The sequence below is a fragment of the Dysidea avara genome, chromosome 3 (assembly GCF_963678975.1).
Source record: "Dysidea avara chromosome 3, odDysAvar1.4, whole genome shotgun sequence".
Taxonomy (NCBI): domain Eukaryota; kingdom Metazoa; phylum Porifera; class Demospongiae; order Dictyoceratida; family Dysideidae; genus Dysidea; species Dysidea avara.
Window position 1 is genome coordinate 5,081,347 of NC_089274.1, and position 15,093 is coordinate 5,096,439.

The 15,093-nt window shown below is 40.3% G+C and overlaps 1 protein-coding gene across 1 annotated transcript; it reads left to right on the plus strand.

The window, feature by feature from the left end:
• Positions 1 to 10,033: 10,033 nt before the first annotated feature.
• On the plus strand, positions 10,034 to 11,185 carry LOC136251673 (uncharacterized). Its single transcript, XM_066044122.1, has one exon. It carries the CDS (start codon positions 10,095 to 10,097, stop codon positions 11,166 to 11,168), a length of 1,074 nt encoding a protein of 357 aa, XP_065900194.1. The 5' UTR covers positions 10,034 to 10,094; the 3' UTR covers positions 11,169 to 11,185.
• The last annotated feature ends 3,908 nt before the right edge of the window (positions 11,186 to 15,093 follow it).

A 15,093-nucleotide genomic window follows, 5' to 3' on the forward strand; every position in this document is an offset into this window, starting at 1 on the left:
TATAATGCAACTACAAACTACTCACTCCTTGCAGCCAGTGCATGTCGTAGTCAAGTCGTGGGATGCCTTAAAAAGCAATACAAAACACCCAAGGATGTAGAGAAAGTGTTATTTCAAGACTTACAGGCTGCAGTTACTCAGGATCTTGAAACTCACCCTGCTCAATCTACGCAAGTCAGCAGTACTAGCTGTAGTCATTCTGGTACTCAGAGTGATGCATTAGAACCATGTGCATTCCAGTGCTTGTTTGGTAGGCTTCCTGCAGATGTCCAATTGGTTGTTTTGTCAGAATTGTTTGTGATGTTTACTAAGGATGAATTAAACATCTCTGTCCCGGAAGATTTTCTTTTATATGCAGCAAAGGCAATGGTGCAGCTTAAGGCTAATGGCAGGGGAAATGTCTTATACAAATTGGCAAAGGTAACAGGAACCCTCAGGGAAGATGGCCAAGGGTCAAGATTTCCTATTAAACAGATGCCCTTGGGACTTACAGAATACAGTGCGGATTTCTTTGCTGCTAATTTGTAGTCAGTATGTAACTAAGAACTAGTGTCTGGTAATTCTCAACATGCTATTATAGATTTCATGCCCATTGGATTATCGACTCTGGCAATAGACCATGTATAGTAATTTTGGGCAGAAATGGTCTATACTTCACCATGGACCAATGTGGAGTGTCAATTCATCACCACAATCCAGTGGCATTCAATCCGATGATACTAGAAGACAATGTACTATGAATGTAAGTACATACACATAGGTGTCATGTTCATGTGTGCGTTTTGTGTGTGTAGTGTAGGCTTTCTCTGTTACTTCATATAGCTATACTGTATATTGTGTGCATCCTGGATTGTTTATAAACCATTTTACTTTGTACCTTACTGCATTATATGAAATAATATTATTTTGTTATCATTATACAGGTTTTAGTGAACATTCCAGCCATATCTGAAAAATCACTGAGATGTGACCTTGCTTCAAGTGCAATAACTATAACTTCAGAGATACAGGTACGAGTAAGCTTTGTAAAATTGTACATGTAGGTGGCTGTTTTGGATGATGCAGCAAGATCACACCCTAACTCTTGGCGGTGGTTAAAAGCTGACGGATGTGATATCAACAAAGGATTAAAGGAGTCAGTGCAACAGAAATGGAGTGGAGATGTTGATTTAAATGATGGGCACGTACAGAAGCAGTATGAAGCGTACCAGAAATGACTGGACTGTGCTAAGAAACTTGGTCTAGAGGACAGGAATAAAATCAAAGATCAGCTACAAATGCTACTAAATGATTTATCCAAAGATCTTGTGTTTCTTAATTCAGGTCAGTGACAGTCTTTATTTTTGAACTACCCTTAATTGTACAATGTGTCTGGCAGAATTGACTAATGTGAACAATGAGTACTCAGAGAAACTGCAGTCATGACAGCACAAAGAAAAAAAAATGTTCAACCTAACTTGGAAAGTAAAAGAGCTGAGTGATCTGAATGAAAATGGAAGAAACATTTTCTCACAAGTAAATCTTTTAATCAGTAAACTGCCAACAGAAGAGTGTGATCGCAGTGTCAACATTCCAAGAGTCCTCCACGAGATTCGACAAAAATTTTGTACATTTATCAAAGGTGTTGTCTGTGGCGGTTGCTGCGGTACGTTCACTATCAAGTCAAACAATTCTTAATAATTCTGTTAATCAATACAACAATCCCCAGCACACTCAAGATTACAACAACTGATAATAATTACAATCACAAGACTATTTATACCCTACGTTACATCACTATAAGAAGTCTGTTCATTACATAATACCAAATATCCCCCTTAAGAGAAACGGGGGGCGGGGACGAATCTCAGTCCCAGTTTGATTTGTAGTCATCATTCAGTGAGGCTCTTCTGGTTCTGACAGTTCTTCAGGAAACCCAGCATTAGATCCTTGAGGAACAACTCTTAATTGGATTCTGTTCCTCTGAAGTTGACCTGAAGGAATCTCTACAAGATAGGATCTGGGGGTTTCTGCTGAAGTAACTACTCTGCCCGAAACTGGACGATTATCAGAGTCTACCCAAACGGGAGTGTCATCGGGGATCATAGGTAAATCCTTGGTCCTATGAAGTATGTCAAAATTGTCCTTGTTTCAGCTTGTATGTGGCATCAGACTTCTGAAATTCTTCCAAATAGGTCCATTGAGGAATCAGCTTACAGTCTGCAGTAGGAACACAAGTTCGGATCTGTCTCCCCATACTCAATTCAGCTGGGCTCCTTCCACACTAGGGAAGAGGTGTTGACCTATAAGTAAGCATTGCCATGTTCTTTACTGTTTTTCAGTAAATGTTTAACAGTTTGAACCATGGTTCAGCTTGCCCATTACTCTGGGGATACTTGGGGCTGCTTGTGATGTGACAGAATCCATATTCCTTTGCAAACTGAGTAAACTCTAGAGCTGAGAATTGCGGATCATTATCGCTGCAAACTACTTCCAGGATTCCATGATGTGAGACCACATTTTTGAGGTGGCTAATAACAGCTGCTGAAGTAGTTGTTGTCAACTTGGTTACTTCAGAGTACCTTGAAAAATAGTCTACTGTTAACAAGTACTTGGTACCTTCCAGTTCAAACAAATCTGTCCCTGTAGTTTGCAATGGATAATCTGGGAGTGCGGGTAGACTTGATCAGGGGTTCTCTCCTCTGTTGGGCTTCTCTAGCACATGTGGGGCACTGACAAACTATCTCCGCAGTATCCTTGGTAATCCCAGGCCACCAAACGGAGCACCTCACTCTGGCTCTACAGCATTCGATCCCCTGATGCCCCTCGTGAATCTTCTCCTTTCTTAAAAGAAGAAAGAATAACAATACGCTGGTTATATAATAGCAAATTATTATGAAGCAAAACGAAACTTCTCACCTTCCAAAATGCACTCATCTGTAGGAGATTTGGCAGGCCAACCCTCTAGGCACCATCTTTTTACTGTCATGCACGTTGAGTCATCATCCTAAGCATCTTTGTACTGTTTCAAGCAGTGCTCTCCAGCTGGTATAGCTGCTACTACAGTATCAACAAACCATTCTATTTCTTCTTAAAGTTGTTTGTCACAATGTGGGGATGGTGCTCTTGATGAGGCATCAGCTGTAGTCAGTAGCTTTCCAGGTACATGTGACACAGTGTAATTAAACCTGGCCATTCTGAGTCTAAAGCAAAAAATTCTAGGAGGTAAATGGTCAAGGTTTTTGGCATTCAACAATGGGATGAGTAGCTTGTGATCTGATGCTATTAAAACTTGAGTACCCAGTATGTAGTTTGTAAATTTGTCACATGCCCATGTAACTGCCAGGGCCTCTTTTTCTATCAGGGCGTAATGTTGTTCAGTCTCAGTCATGGAGCAGGATGTGCACGTCACTGGCTTCCAGATTTGGCCTGACTGTTGGAGGAGAGCCGCACCCAACTTGTGGGAGGATGCATCAGCGGATACTTTCTGCTGGCTTCAGGGTCATAAAGTGCCAGGACTGTTGGTTGTGTCAATTCAGCTTTAATTGCTGTGAATGAATCTTCCTGTGTTGGGCCCCACATAGCCCCACACCCAAGCATGTGACGGATCACATAATGGCGTACAAATTTGGGCTAGCCAGGGAGAAAATTTCCCTAACTGGTTAGCCATTCCCAGGAACCTGTGTAGCTCAGTATTATTATTATTATATTATATTTTACTAGATGAATAAAAAATTGGAAATTTTAAAATAGGAATAGGGATCGCTGAAAAAAGCCACAAAACAAGAAGGGATCGCTGGGGTGGTAATGTAAACCACAAATCCCTATTTTGACTCTCTGTCATAAATCTTTAGTTATGCTCTGTCATTTTGAAGTGAGTCAAAATGGGATTTGTGGTTTACATTACCACTAACAGAGAGTCAAAATAGGGATTTGTGGTTTACATTACCACCCCAGCGATCCCTCCTTGTTTTGTGGCTTTTTTCAGCGATCCCTATTCCTATTTTAAAATTTTCAATTTTTTATTCATCTACTTTGTGTACTTTTTATTAATTCAGTAATGGATTATAAAGAAGACTGTTGTGAATAGTGTAATTTTGCAATCTACATAGTAACACCGTCAACATTTCAGTACACACATGAAACTGATTAAATTGCTATGTGCATACAGACTGAGAGTCTCCTAATATGAGCTACAATTTACATTACTGGTGCCTTTAATAGCTGTCAAATTCAGTGTAAGGATTGTTGTTATACACTTGACTGCATTATTAGAGTATTTACACGACTGCTCTATTAGAGTATTTAATCTGGATAACCCGCCCACGTACAATAATCACGGAGCAAAAAAAACCACCTTGCAACAAAGTCATCAGCCCAGATTAAGCTTCCTGGCCTATACTGAGTTTAATAAAGACAGATTCCATTAGCCACAAGCAGCGCACACCAAAACACTTAACTTTGAGTGTGATCTTGTATGGCTTCTCAAGCGTAATGGAGTTTTGGCAAGAAGAAACGGCCCGGTTTGGGCTGTTTCCAACCGAAAACGAAATCAAAAATAGGTATGGACACGCACAATGATCCATTCAGCAAGCCTTGCTACTTTTTATCCCAGGATTCTTCTTGTAAACTTCGCTATGCCTGTGAAAGAATAATAATAATATTATGAATAATAATACTACATGAATTAAAAATTGGAAATTTTAAAATGGGAATAGGGATCGCTGAAAAAAGCCACAAAACAAGAAGGGATTGCTGGGGTGGTAATGTAAACCACAAATCCCTATTTTGACTCTGTCATAAACCTTTAGTTACATGCTCTGTCATTTTGAAGTGAGTAGGGATTGGTGGTTTACATTACCACCGACAGAGAGTCAAAATAGGGATTTGTGGTTTACATTACCACCCCAGCGATCCCTTCTTGTTTTGTGGCTTTTTTCAGCGATCCCTATTCCCGTTTTAAAATTTCCAATTTTTAATTCATCTAGTTTGTGTGTACTTTTTAATTAATCCAGGAATGGATTATGAGATTTCTTTTATTGATAATAAAGACAGTTGTGAATAGTGTAATTTTGCATTTTGCATAGTAACACTGTCAACATTTTAGTACACACATGAAACTGATCAAATTGCAATGTGCATACAGACTGAGAGTCTCCTAATATGAGCTACAATTTACATTACTGGTGCCTTTAATAGCTGTCAAATTCAGTGCAAGGATTGTAGTTATACACTTGACTGCACTATTAGAGTATTTAAGCGACTGCTCTATTAGAGTATTTAATCTGGATAACCCGCCCACGTACAATAATCACGGAGCGAAAAAACCACCTTGCAACAAAGTCATCAGCCCAGATTAAGCTTCCTGGCCTATACTGAGTTTAATAAAGACAGATCCTATTAGCCACAAGTAACGCACACCAAAAAACTTAACTCTGAGTGCGATCTTGTATGGCTTCTCGAGCGTAATGGCGTTTTGGCAAGAAGAAACGGCCCGGTTTGGGCTGTTTCCATCCGAAAACAAAATCAAAATAGGCCATGGACATGCACAATGATCCATTCAGCAAGCCTTGCTACTTTTTATCCCAGGATTCTCCTTGTAAACTTCGCTATGCCTGTGAAAGAATAACCCGAGCGTTAATCGGATGGCTGCAGGTTCGAGGCTATCCAGGTCCAGTCATGGATTTTTTCTCCTTTCTCCACCTTTTCAAACATAGAGTAAAGTATCAATTATCGGACAATATGATGTTCGGACAGCTGCCACTCACTTCCTGGAAATCCTGCAGCTTTGGTTATTGTATCAAAAGGTAGGCTACAATAGGCAATAATTATCCTCCAACAATCAGCTTTGTGTGATTAAAAGCTTAAGAGTTACAGCCAATAGTATGCTTAGTCCGATAAAATCTATGCTCGGATAAAACTATCAGTTGTCGGACTTTGATTTTTACTACCAGTAAACAATGTCCAATTTATTTCAAATTTGTATGCAATATACCTGTACTCATTAGCTATTAATGGCCAAAAAATGGTTTCGTTATCTTTAGCATAGAGGGAGTACGAGCCTCCCAATTTTTAGCGGTATTGTCGGACGCCCTCCGCTTTAATTTAACCATGCCCACCAACAGAGTTTGTATGCTTTTGCAACAAATGCACCAGTGCTAAACCACAGAAGAAGGTAAATAAATATCTCTCAAGAGTAGAGGTGTGCTTTAAAGTTAATGTTCAGGATATTTCCATTGGAACGCTGTATTTTTGGCTCCTAAATGAAGGAGATGCGCGCAAGATGGAAAAATGAAGTTATGCAAAACCACCTTCTGATCACCTACATATGCTAGTCTTGGTGTCCTATCACAAATACTGTCACGGAAATTGAAAGGCTCTTCTTTCTCTACCTTATATGGGTGAAACAAAAAGGACGAAAATGTTGCTATGTGCATCCATAGAAGGTAGAAAATGGAACATCTTTTCATTTCTAGGTGGTATTCGTGATTGAGACACCAAGACTAACAAATGTGGTTGGTCAGAAAGTTGTGCCTTGTAATTTCATTTTTCCACCTAGCGTGTATCTCCTTCATTTAGGAGCCAAAAATACTGCGTTCCAATAGAAATATCCTGAATATCAACTTTAAAACACACCTCTACTCTTGAAAGATATTTATTTACCTTCTTCTGTGGTTTAGCACTGGTACATTTGTTGCAAAAAAACATGAACTCTGTTGGTGGGCATGGCTAAATTAAAGCGGAGGGCGTCCGACAATACCGCTAAAAATTGGGAGGCTCTTACTCCCTCTATGCTAAAGATAACGAAACCATTTTTTGGCCATTAATAGCTAATGAGTACAGGTATATTGCATACAAATTTGAAATAAATTGGACATTGTTTACTGGTAGTAAAAATCAAAGTCCGACAACTGATAGTTTTATCCGAGCATAGATTTTATCGGACTAAGCATACTATTGGCTGTAACTCTTAAGCTTTTAATCATGCAAAGCTGATTATTGGAGGATAATTATTGCTTAGTGTAGCCTACCTTTTGGTACAATAACCAAAGCTGCAGGATTCCCAGGAAGTGAATGGCAGCGGTCCGAACATCATATTGTCCGATAATTGATACTTTACTCTACTTTCTGTAACAACTTTAAACAGGCTGTAGGACCAGGTGTCCTACAGACCTTCGACACTTGTGCTGTAAATCCTTAATAAAATGAATAATAAAACAATATTATGAATAATCAAGACACACGGTAGTGTGTCGTGCGGCCCAAGAAGCCGGCGTGCCACCCGTGAGTATATTAACAGGAAGAAAGAAAACGCAATTTTCACACCTATGTAGCTCTGTTATCCTTTTTCCGATTGGAACCAAATTTGCTAGAGAGATGCCGGCCAGCAAGGGGAGTCTACACACTAAATTTGAAGAAAATCGCTCCAGCCATTTCCGAGATACGAGCGAACAAAATTTCGTTTTAATTTCTTCGTTTTTTAAACCAGGCGGCCGCGGCCGAAGGCCGGCTGTGGGCGTGCGCCTGGTTTACTGAAATTGTTTTCGTAAAAGCATAGATAATAGAGTACTTAAAAGGGATAGGAAACGCAATAACGTGACGTCACAAAATACGTACACTTCTATTGGAATTTCGTGTATTACGTCACGAACATACTCGTTACGCTTGCTGCGCTTGTATCAAAGAGAAACAAATTGTTGTAACGACAGAATTTTGTAACCAACGACTGTGAAACTTCGCTACAGTGAACTCAAGTAAGTAATCGAGGGAAATAGAATGGTACCAACCCTCAAGGAAGTTATACGCAAAATTAAAGGAGATTGAAAGTGAAAAAAACGGCCCAAAAATTACTTTAAACCACTTTATTTTCTTAGTAAATATATTCTATCCTTTTAACTGTGATAAACCTATTCCTTACCAGTTAACAGAGGGAACCAGAGGAAATATCGGAGCAAAACAGGAACTGTTGCTTGAAGAAACGACTAAGTATCTTCCATTTTTAACCAAAAGTTTAAACCACCTTGCAGTACAACGCAACGGTAAAAGACTGTGTTGGTGACACGCCTAGCTTACGACAAGATTCGAAAGTGGAACCGGCTATAAAAGAAGCGGTATGGACGAGGCATGAAGGTACCATGAGCGAAAGTGTGACAGCGTGTAACAACCACGGTTAATGCGATACGCTTTGTTATAAAATCTACAGTCTGAGTTCTCTCGCCGAAATCTCTCACATAGGCCTAAATACTTGCTGTAGTCTGTTGGATTACTATTTACGCTGCTTAGAACACTATTTCTCATGCTTGGGCACAAAACTGTCTTGTCCTATCAAGTCACGCGTAACGGAAATCAAACCGGAAATCGCGTGCGTTTCCTATCCCTTTACTCTATTATCTATGGTAAAAGTGTGTGTATGTACCTATGTACCTATGTTTGTCCGTACGCACCCACGTGAGCAAAATCGTTTAATAACGGTAAAAGCAGCTTTTACGTAAGAAGTAAAAGTGAAATGAAGTCTGTATTAAACTTCTGCACAGGTGAACTTTGCTCTGAGGTGGTTTCTTTTCGGCGGACTGAAATACGGGTGTGGTGACTTTCCTCAGACTACCTTCCCCTTGAGGTTTTCAGGCATTTAGCAACTGAAAAACAACGGTACAGGCCTCGTACACTGCCAGGAATAGCCTATCGCTTCAAGTTGAAAGGGGGCGTATCCCTTACGTACGCGAACGAAAATGAAGAGCAGCTTTGAGGCTTTGTCGAGAGAATTTGTGGGAAAAAACACGTTAGTCACACTATAAAACAGTTTAGAAGGTAGTTTTGTGCGTAATATGTTGGTAAAAGCGGTTTATTTAACAAACGCTTATTAGCAGTGCATAGCAACGTAATTGAATGAATTACGAATATTTCATGAATTACGAATATTTCATGAATTACGAAATACGAGAAATAGCTAATTATATTATTGCACAACCCAAACTACCCTATTGTAAAGTAGTAATACATAGTTGGTTAATTCATAGTAGTATATACTGTCTATAGTTATTCCAGATGAGTTAGCTAGCTGCATGGCGCCTGGTTTTTAGAAGTAGCACAACATCAACTTGTTTCTTCTACTTCTTCATTTCGCACACTTCGCAAAATCCGCCATAAAACACAAATGCGTGCTCGGATCAGACTGAAATTTAGCACACTTAAAGGGCTCATTAAGGCGGATCTCTGTACCAACTTTGGTAGGATTCCGATGAACATTCACGGAGTTATGACCGATTATTTGCGTAAAATAAGGTCGAAAGTCTGTCACGCCTACAGGGTAAACCCCTTGGAGGAATCAGTTGAAAATTTATATGTAGATGGACTAACCATCGTAGGAGTGCCTTTTTGTGGTTTGAAAGGAATTGAGATAAAGACCACGGAGATATGACACAAAACCCAACCTGTGTCAAAATTACGCGATCGATTTTTATGAATAAAAATACTATTAGTTTTCGTGTCTATCAGGCAAACCGCTTAGAGCAATGAGCTGAAAATCAGTATGTAGCTGGAATAATCATCATAGAAAGCCCTTGTAGTAGTACAGAAGAATCGGATTACAAACCACTGAGTTATGATTCGAAAGGCAACTACATGCTGGTATGGATTGTGTGATGTCGCGGTTGGTTGTGTGTATTTTGCGTTGTATTTTCTCGTCCTTGTGAGGACGCTATCTGGAGAAGCAAGACACCATGGATGCTATCTTAAGAGAGATGCTGTTTTTCGCATTGAAGAAGATCCTTTGGGCTTGTTGGGAGAGACGGTGTTTTTGTATCGATCGACGGGACCACCTGCCGTAGTGAGCGTTACAGAATGGAAATGCACTTGGCGTCGCTATCTCATCATGATATTACTGTTATGTGGAGACATTTCCGTTAATCCAGGTCCATCTAGTGTTGATTACCCGTGTGGAGTTTGTAACTGTGAAGTATCGGACTCGGATCCAGCTGTCTGCTGTGATTTTTGTGATTTGTGGATTCATGTCTCTTGTGACCGGAAGATTACTGACTCTTCGATCTGCTTTAGGTCGTATTTGCAAATCTTCTATATCTGACTTATCTTGGCTGCAGGCCACTCTACCGTGTTCTATGGGAGGATTGGGTTTGCGTGAAGCTACCAGTACCTCTTCAGCAGCCTTTTTAGGCTCTTGTTTCAGCTCCCAAGAATTGTGTTATCGTCTGCTCCAGTCTTTTAGTGGGGGTCCTGACGTGTTTCCTTCCATCCCGGATCAGGATGTTGCTACCTCAATTCTGCTGCCCTTGATTAACAGTGATTCCCTTCCTGATCTTATCCATCCAGCTTGTGGGCAGCGTGTTTTCCAACATGAACTTGATATTGCTCGTCAGACCCTTTTGCTTAATTCACTTACCATTCGGGACCAAGCCAGAATTCGTTCAATTTCTGCTGACCCCTGTACCAGTTCATGGCTTCGGGCCATTCCTTGTGATTCTTTAGGCCTATCCATGTCCTCACAGGAGTTTGTATGTTCTCTTCGATACTGGCTTGGTGTCCCTCTCTTTTCTGCCACTTCTCCAGTTCGCTGCCCATGTGGTAGTGTTGTTGATCAATTTGGTGATCATCTGCTTGGCTGTGGACATGGACCCATGCGTATACGTAGGCACGATGCTTTATGTGATGTGATATATCATGCTTTACTTCAGGACAACACTGGTTGCCGTAAAGAGCAACGGTGTGCTGGTTCCCGATTGGATCGCCCGGGTGATGTTTTTCACCCTGACTTTGTGCATGGGAAGCCTGCGTACTTCGATGTTACTGTACGTTGTCCATTACAAGAATCTCTGTTGGGTCGGTCTGCAGTTTCAGCAGGTGTGGCTGCTGCTAAGGGAGACGAAGATAAGGATGCTCACCATGATGAGCTTGTACAGGCTGCTGGAGGTGTTTTTGTCCCCCTGGTGGTTGAGTCCTTGGGTTTGTGGTCTGCTGCTAGTCGTCCTGTCTTGCAGGATATTGCTTTGAGGACAACCACCAGAAGTGGCATTTCTCGTGGCCTAGCATACCGCCATCTGCTAGAGCAACTCTCTGTTTGTCTGTGGCGCCACAATTCCCGGACATTTTTACACCTATTTAGCCTGTTGCCTGGCAGTCCTTTGTGGGAGTTGAACTCTGTTTCATGCTCCCACCCCCTGCAGTTTGGCCAGTAGACTGCAGGGCTTTCTTGTTAAGGCCCCTGTCCGGGGGTTTTGTTGTGTGTATGCTGGCGGTTCATGCGGTGTTTTTGTAGGCCTGTGTAGGCTCTGTAGGTTTAGCTGCTTTTTCTTTTTTCTGCTTTTTGTCATTTATAAATTAAATTAGGTTTAACTTCTAGCTAGAGATCGGGGAGGATGGGAGTGCCATTAGGGCCGGAATTAAAAAAATATAATTAAAAAAAAAAAAAGAAAAAAAAAAGAAGATTACACTTTCAGAATATCAGGATATGGTGAATCAACCGCCTGAAGATTCGTGAATATGCTCAGTTTGTGAATCCAGTATTGACCGATTGTCTACAGTTAGTAGTTCAACACCTTGTAATTACTTATCGTGCATTTGTTTTAATGCGCGAAGTATTTTGCCGAAAAGCTTTGATCTTATTGCGTGTTTGTGCACGCATCACTTTGATATAGTGGCAGTTACTGAGACTTTTCTTGACTCATCAATTCCTGATGCTCATATTATTCCATCTGGTTATACTATTTTTCGTCGTGATCGTAATCGACATGGTGGCGGTGTCTTGGTTTTGATTCGCAATTCAATCACTGCAGTTCATCGTAAGGACTTAGAAAGTGATTGTGAGATGTTGTGGCTAGAGTTGCACACTTCTCGAGGAATTATTAATTTTGTGGCTTATTATCGACCACCTACAGCTACAACAGACTCGCTACGATCACTGCACTCTGCACTTGGTGCTGCTTCCACTTCCTTACCACTTATTGTTTGTGGAGATTTTAATACTCCGGATGTTGACTGGTTAACCACATCACCAAAAGTTAAATCTCCAGTTGCTGATACTTTATGTGAATTTGTTTGTGATAACTTCTTCAGTCAACTTGTATCTCATCCTACCAGAGGTGACTATTCTTGATTTGCTACTCACCACTAACCCAGATCTGATTTCATCAGTGAGGGTTACTGATAGCCTTCCTGGTTGTGACCATGATGCTATTCACTTTATGTTATCCGCCAGTATACCACACCAGTCCACCATTAAACGTGTGTTATATAATTATAAAGCAGCTAATATTGATGATTTTATAGAAGTTTTGTCCCGTGTTTCCTGGGAAGTTATTGACTTTGAGAATAGTGATATTGAGTTACCATGGTCTCAATGGAAAGATTTATTTTTCTCTGCTGTGGATTATGTGTTTCCATCAGTTCGTTGGAATAAGCGGAAAATGAAGCATTGGTTTTCAGAATCTACAATAAAATTAATCCACAGGAAAAAGCATTTATATCGTGAGTACAAGCGTTCAGGTAATCCAGCCACTTTGAGAAAGTATAAATCTATCAGTAACCTGGTCCGTTCAAAGTGTCGCCAAGAGACTGCTAGTCATTCTAATTTAGTGTGTCAGCAGAGCCATACCAACCCAAAGCAATTCTGGAGGTGGATTAATACAGTGAAAGGCTATCGTAATCCCATCCCTCCACTCCATGACTCTGGTAATACAATCACCAAAGACTCTGACAAGGCATCATTGTTTAATAGATATTTCTGCTCAGTTTTCACCAAGGAAAATACCTCTAATCTTGACTCACTAACTCCTGAATCCTCACATCCTACTATCATCGACTCAATCTCTATAACACCTGAAGAAGTTCATGCTGAACTGTGCCACTTGAGTGTTAACAAAGCCTGTGGCCCTGATAATATTACTTCATTTCTACTGAAAAATGCTGCAGATTATATTTCCATTCCTCTTTGTCACTTATTCAACAAATCACTATCAACAGGTACTCTTCCCTTTGACTGGGTTTCAGGAAATATTGTTCTGATACACAAGCGTAATGACAAGCATAATCCTAGTAACTACAGACCAATCAGTCTCACTTCTGTTGTAATCAAAGTTTTTGAGCGTATTTTGCACCGACACTTAGTTTCTGCTTTGGAGCGTCACCAACTGCTTAGTCCTTCTCAATCTGGCTTCAGAAATAAAAGATCTACTGTAACTCTTCTGACTGAGGCTGTTGATGATTGGTCTCAATGTTTAGAACAACGAAGCACTGTACATTGTCTACTGCTTGACTTTGCGAAGGCTTTTGATTCTGTACCACATGAACGCCTTCTGCTTAAGTTAAGCTCTCTAGGAATTCATGGTAAAGTACTGTCATGGCTTAGATTTTTTCTAACTAAAAGAAAACAAAGAGTGGTAATCAATGGTACTTTTTCAGATTGGGCCATTGTTACTTCTGGGGTTCCACAGGGAACTGTCTTGGGTCCACTTTTGTTTTTGATTTACGTAAATGATTTGGCTTCTGTTGTAAAACGCTCCACTGTTAAAATGTTTGCTGATGATGTTTTACTTTATGCTCCAGCTAACACTCTCAAGGAATGTTCTTCCCTACAAAATGACCTCACTGCCATTTCTTCTTGGGCTAGTCGCTGGCAATTAAAGTTAAATCCCACCAAATGTGAAGCTTTGATGATTACTAACAAACGCAAACCAATTCCATTTACATACTCCATTAACCATCAACCTATTTCATGGAGTAATCCTGTGAAGTATCTTGGTGTGCAGGTAGATTCCAAGTTAAACTGGTCTAAGCATTGCAAGTATGTTGTCAGTAAGGGCACCAAGTCTTTGAACTATTTACGTAGATCAATGTTTGGTTGCAGCCGTGCAGCTAAGTGTGCCGCATACAAAGCTATCATCCGGCCAACGCTAGAGTATGCTGCAGTCATATGGAATCCCCATAATTTGGGAGATATCCAACTACTAGAGTCCCTACAAAAGCGGGCAGCTCGATGGATCTGTGGGAGTCGCTGGAGTCCATCTATCAGCTCTTGGACCATTTCTTCGAATGATTGTTGCTCCCAACTTCACCTTCCTTCTCTCCAGTCAAGACGAAGTTTCCTTTCGGTCAGTTTCCTCAATGACATATATCACCAGCAAACATCTATTACATTTAATAGTCACTGTTCATTTAATTCCATAGCATCTACCAGAAGTCACCATCTTTCACTAGTCCCTCCACAGTCCACCATTAATTCTAGGAGATATTCTTTTTTTGTCAACACAACTTTCTTCTGGAACACTGTGCCATTACATATCCTTGAAGACAGTAATCGAAAGTCTTTCCGGTATCACCTTTATAATTACTTATGTGTCAAGTAACTTCTTAATCACTGTTTTGTGTTTTGTTGTGTACTGTTTAGTTTGTAGTGTACTGTAGGTATATGTATATGTATGTTTGTTTTTTGTAGGCGGACACCTTGTACAGGCTTTGCCTTTTGTGTATGCCTTCCTTTTTGGTAAATTGATAATAATAATAATAATAATACGTGTAGCAAATGCGAGATCGAGATACTCTAATAGAACAGTCACCCTAATAAAGCATTCAGCTGCATTTATAATTTACTCAATTATATTACATTGCAAGTTATTCTGTAGGGAATTCAGCTACAAACAAGTCACCCTGTAGTCAGATCAGCCAGAAGAAGGTACCTAATAGAGAGTTCAGCTCAAACAAATTGCCCTGTAGAGAGATCAGCTAGAAGAAGTTCCCTTGTAGAGAGTTCAGTTACAAAGAAACAATCATGCAAAGAGATCAGCTGCAAACAAATCACCCAGTACAAAGTTCCGCTATGAACAGATCACACTGTAGAGAGTTCAGTTAGAAACAAGTCATCTTGTAGAGAGATCAGCTAGAAGAAGTCGCCTTGTAGAGAGTTCAGCTACAAAGAAACCACCATGTAAGAGAGTTCAGCTGCAAACAAATCACCTGTAGAGAGTTCAGCTTCACCCTGTACAGAGATCAGCTAGAAACAAGTCACCCTGTAGAGAATTCAGCTACAAACAAATCACCTTGTAGAAAGATCAGCTAGAAGAAGTTACCTTGTAGAGAGTTCAGCTACAAAGAAACCACCATGTAGAG

Bases quoted from the DNA above. Each gene is read 5' to 3' on its own strand.
- LOC136251673 (XM_066044122.1), top strand. From the start codon at position 10,095: ATGGGAGGATTGGGTTTGCGTGAAGCTACCAGTACCTCTTCAGCAGCC.